Source organism: Egretta garzetta, unplaced genomic scaffold, assembly GCF_000687185.1.
Source record: "Egretta garzetta isolate BGI_Z169 unplaced genomic scaffold, ASM68718v1 scaffold2, whole genome shotgun sequence".
NCBI classification, from domain to species: Eukaryota; Metazoa; Chordata; class Aves; order Pelecaniformes; family Ardeidae; genus Egretta; species Egretta garzetta.
The window spans coordinates 1,259,281-1,264,462 of record NW_009258894.1 but is presented as its reverse complement, the minus strand read 5'-3'; the positions used below and the strand labels follow the sequence as shown (position 1 = coordinate 1,264,462).

General features: G+C 39.9%; 1 protein-coding gene across 1 annotated transcript in view; it reads right to left on the bottom strand.

Annotated features, from left to right (window-relative positions):
• Positions 1-3,055: 3,055 nt before the first annotated feature.
• Positions 3,056-5,182, bottom strand: part of LOC104122086 (neuroendocrine protein 7B2) — a 20,890-nt gene continuing 18,763 nt past the window's right edge. The window contains exon 4 of the mRNA XM_035889786.1: positions 3,056-3,408. Coding sequence (XP_035745679.1) covers positions 3,056-3,408 — 353 coding nt within the window. The remainder of the gene's footprint in view (positions 3,409-5,182) is intronic.

Below are 5,182 nucleotides of genomic sequence, written 5' to 3'. Positions count from 1 at the left end.
TCTGTACATTTGAGGTTACATAAGAACAGGAGCAAAAAATGCTTCCTTTACAAGGGATTTTCTAATTCCTTTTAAAAACGGCAATCGGCGTCATTCCTACTGTTTTGTTGTCTTTGCTTATTCCCTTCCAGATATCAACACTTCCCAGTGCAAAGTTCTGCTGAAAGGAGTTCAGCGCCAACTCTTCCTTTGTTTAAGTAGTGCCCTCAATAAAGTTTCTAAAAACCATTTGGTCTATAACATTTTTAATGGCGAACCTTTTAAAAACTGCCAAAAACATCTTGGCAGAAGAGAAAGTTATGATGATGAGAAAAGGAAAAAAAAAAACCCAACACAAAAAAACCCCCTCTGACCATAGTTTACATAAGTGTATCCACATATTGTTGTATTTCATACAAGTAGTGAATTCTAATAAAGTCTGGAATAACACACACACATGCTCAACACATTTTATTTCAGTTGTGTATTATGAAGGAAAACAAAACCAAACCCTAACCTGAAAATGGAAGGAGAAAAGAATTACATGTATAAAAGCAGAAGACTGTATAAACAAGGCCATTAATTCTGCTATAAACAACTGACCTAACGTTGATTACATAAATAGAAAGTGTAATTCTAGTGCGAGACAAATTCACCAAACACTTCTACCCTCTCTGCAGCCTTGATATGAGAAAAAACAAACATTTTCAAGTGTTACAATGAAATCTGCCAAAATTGTCTGTTTTGTACTTCTCATGTTCATTAAACCCCAAATTCACAAGGCCTATCTCTTGCCCAACCTCAGTTATTTTGTCTGAGCTGTGCCAAAAGGGAACAGAGAAGAAGTTGGCCAAGGGAGACATTCTTGGCTAATCATTTATGCAAACTCACTTTGGGAAAACTTAAATTTAACATTTTAAAGAAACCCACAGATGCATAAATTATTCTCTTTAGGAAACAAAGCACCGCCAAAGCCTCTCTTTGTAAACTATTTGACCTTGTAATTTTCATGAGAGGAAAAATTAGTGTTTCTGAAATAAAAAGAATTTCATGACTACTGGAGCTAACATTTCTGTCACTCAGGAAAATTCCTTACAATTGAACTGTTCCTGCTCAGGAAGAACGTATTTTGTTTAGTCTGTTTGGGAATGTTTTAAGACCGTAACTACTACCGAAGCATTATGTGGAGTGCAAAGCAAATGAGGTTATGGAGCATAAGCTGAGAGTGTGCTCGCACAGCAATAGCAATCCTTAAAATATGTTCCACTGCGTAAGGGCCTGAGCTCATCAGCCACCAAAATTTGCCCGTGAAATGCTCACCATTCTCATCCCTCACCCAGGACTCGTTAGGAATGAAGACACACGAGTTTCTCCAGTTAAAGATACATCTGGAGACATGCTGCACGTGAATTGCTACCTCCCCTCACTCCTGGAGCTTCATTTGCACCCTCCCAGCTACTTGGATTAGGGTACTACAGGTTTGGATTCGGGTGGAAAACACTCAGAAGTTAAAATGCTTACAACCAACTAATGCCAGAGAGATTTACCCTCAAACCTCTCAGACTTCACTGAAATTTAAGTCGGTAAAAATCAGCAGCTCTGTAATCTGGACCTGCACAACTATTAAGCAAAACTGAAAATGAAAACTGCATTAGCAAGCTTGTACCCTTTTAGGAGGGCTTTTTTTTTTTTTTTCAGTCAATTTACAGTCTTATCAGAAATATCAAGCATGACAATTTCTATTACATCAAACATACTCCACTGAATTAAATAATCTGTATTTACTGCCTGACAGTGAAGAGGAGTACCAGACCTATCACAACCCATCCTAATAATCGCCATTGGCATCCAGGTATTTTAAAATGTCAGTTGGCAAAGAACGATGCACTTAATGTTGCTCGCTGTAACTGAAGTTGGAACAAAACGAAATTTGTGAGCAACTAGCTTCAGAATTTCATTAAAATTAGGAAGCCAGAGATGGCAACTTCTTTCACAAGGAGTCGAATATTTTTATCCTTGCTTCCCATTTGCCTTTCTTTGTACTGTCTTGGATCCTTCCACTGCAGCCGATAAGCAGAACTGGTGTTATTTCTACCCCGAGAGTGAAATATTATCCACTGCTTCAGTAAAAAGAAGTGTTGCTGAAGAACATAGTTGCTTTTAATTTTCCATTTGTACTGACACTAGTGTCAGAAAACACAGCTGAACCTCCCTCCTCTTTTTAACCCCTACATGTGGTAGTGGTTAACACTTTGGGTTTCAATAAATACACAACTTGCATGTAAGTGGGTTTTAGATTTGTATTGTAAATTGTATGTTGTAAACTACCTTCGTGCAAGTCTCTCTGGAGGCCAACAACACTTCTTCAAACCATCTAAAGAGTCAAGTTGTAAGATGCAGAAAAGGCAGACTCAGATGGAAAGGACCTGTCTCCTACAAGGAAGTCTCAACTGAGGGGAAAAAAACCTCCAAAACCTCTGTGGCCAGAAATCGTAGAAACTGTAGTTGCACAACCAGGGTAGAAACCTCAAAAAGTCCCTTGTCTTACTATTCCCACTGTCCCCTCTACATTTTCCGCATATAAGGAGAAGAAAAAGAGTCTTCGGGACTGGGAAGGAGAGTTTAAGCTCTGTATCTTGCCCTATAAACAGAGCCTGTTCCCAAGACTTCCCACATGCCAGCATATTGATATATGGAGAATTCTCCCAAAGACAGGAAAATTCTTCTTCTTTCTTCCCTCTCCTAACCCAGTAAACATTTATCATGATTTATATATTCGTATCTTCATATGTATTAGCAGTATTTACACATAATATTTAGCATCTACACAGAATGATACGCTTTGCCATACGAGACAGCTTCTAGACTTGTTTTACCCTTATAAAATGTGTCTACTATTCACAGGGTACCACAGAGGTCCCACAGCTTTGCAAGCACAAGAGCCTGTCACCAAAACAAACCACGCAACCCAACCTGTTTCTTTCCCATTATTCACAAAAAAAGCAGGTCTTTTTTTTTTTTTTTTTTTTTTTCCCCCTGACCTGCTAATGTAATTTGGGTTTTACTGTGGTTCCCTTCAGGAATGCGTGCTGGCTCCTTGAAAGGACAAGTCGGTGGGAACTGTAACGCTGCCCCGACTGCTCCGCAGCAGGAAAAGGCAGGGGGAGAAGCTCCCCCGAGAGCTGCGAGCACACGCCAGCTCGCGCGGGTCCAGGAGACAGGCTGACTCCGCGGGCTTCAGGCGGCGGTGACAGCCCAGCGCCTTCACCGCTTGCAGGAACGCTGTCTGTAAATACATGGCTGCTGCAGCCCCTGGGGCTTTTGGTCCTAGGCTCTTCCACGGGAGAGGCAGACACAGGCTGCTGGCGGGCAAGGGGGGTTTTGGGTGGCTGGGGGCAGTGGGAGGATGAGGATGCACGCAGTCACCCGCTGGGCAGCCCACAGTCAGCTGTGTCGGTCATTTACGACCTAATCCAGATGATAGTAAGTGACCTAAAAAGATCTGATGTATTTTCCCTCTCCTTTATAAAGTCCCAAACAGCTAATTTTTAGAGTGCTTTTCGCTCATTTTTCCAACGAGATAAAAATAACAAAACCAGCCATAAAAACAGATACCATTGTATTTATCTTTTTCATGTGTAGTAATATACAACGAGGAGGCAACCGGGGCGATTCTCCTGGATCTCGGCAGAACATTTGCTCATGCACATTACCAGCTGTTTCATCTCTAATTAAAAAGATCTGGAGCTGGCTAGATATGATTCCTGTTTAGTACCTAAGAGTCCGTTTTAATCCATGCGTGAGCAGTTTCTTGCCCTGAATTAGTAGTGATGGATGGAGAAATGAAAAAAGGCCAGGATTCACTAATGATTACCTACCATTTGTTAAGTATATATGTTGTTCATGACAACACAGTATGTACGCTTGATTCTGAAATATTGCTATAGGCCAAAGATTTACAGAAGTGCTTTTATAGTCTTCAAAATGGCATTATGAAAGTAAATTACTTATGAATAATAAGAAAACTAACAGCATTATCTGGCATAAATAAGAAAGTTCACCATCTGGTGTTTTTAAAATTAAAACCTTTGATGGTAATTACTTAGAATGCAACAAGAGTTTCCAAAATTTGGATTTTTGGCATGATTGTCTCTAGAAATTTAGCACTCACATAAGTAATTAAGACTATAAATCTTACACTGGTTTGATTATGAATGATGAGTCACTGTCTCACAATTACACCAGGAGACGAGGCTGCCAAACTTGTCCATTTATCGATACATGCTTACAGAGCACTGGTTTAGGGCAATCTTAAGTAAAGTGTTATAACAATGTAAAATTATTTGCTCTAGCAGCATAAATTGTGATCATTGTTATTGTTTTCCTGGCGCCTGAAGATGGATTTGGGATTGGACATTTAACTGATGTAATCTAAGATTAAGCGGCAGAGCTCTCTTTGGAGCCTCTAGCCTGCAGAAATAGTCTGGCTGGAGTTATTAAAGTCCTTGTACGCTCCGAGCAAGATTTTTGCCCGTAGTGTAGCTCGCTGTATGTATTATATGCAATGTGTAAAATAGGTTTTCAATATACTACAACCTAAATAGAGGAAGAAGCAGCATCAAGTCCTCCAAAATCCTTACGCCAGAGAGGATTCCTTAGAGCAAGTTGTCTGGACCTAGATTTTTAAAGGTGTTTAGGCACTGCTGCACTCCATTTATTTATTTATTTTTTAGCATCTAAGTAGCTGAACAGTGAATAGTCACCAAATATGGATAATCTTTCAAATGAAGGCCCTGGTATGTTTTGGAACCTTGTGCTAAAACCTGCACTAATTTTGGTTACATGTTCACTGTAGTTTGAAATGTGGTTTGTTGCATTTATCAAGCACATACACAGTTGTCATGCTTTGAGACAGGTGATAAGGGTTTCTGCTTTCTATTTTTATGGGCTTTTCATCAGTCACAGCATTATTTCTATATTTTTAAAGGCAAGTTCACCTTTTTGAGAAGTTTCCCTTAGGGTGATCATTTTTCCAGCAATAAACACAATATTCTCCTTGTGGTTTCACAGTATCCCACGCAGCAGACAATACCCAGTTTCACATGCAATAAAAATAAGCAGGAAGCCTGTACTCACCCACTTGCCCATGTTGGGGTAGTCATGCTCTGGATCAAAAAGGTGTTGGTGCAGCTGGTATTCCCTG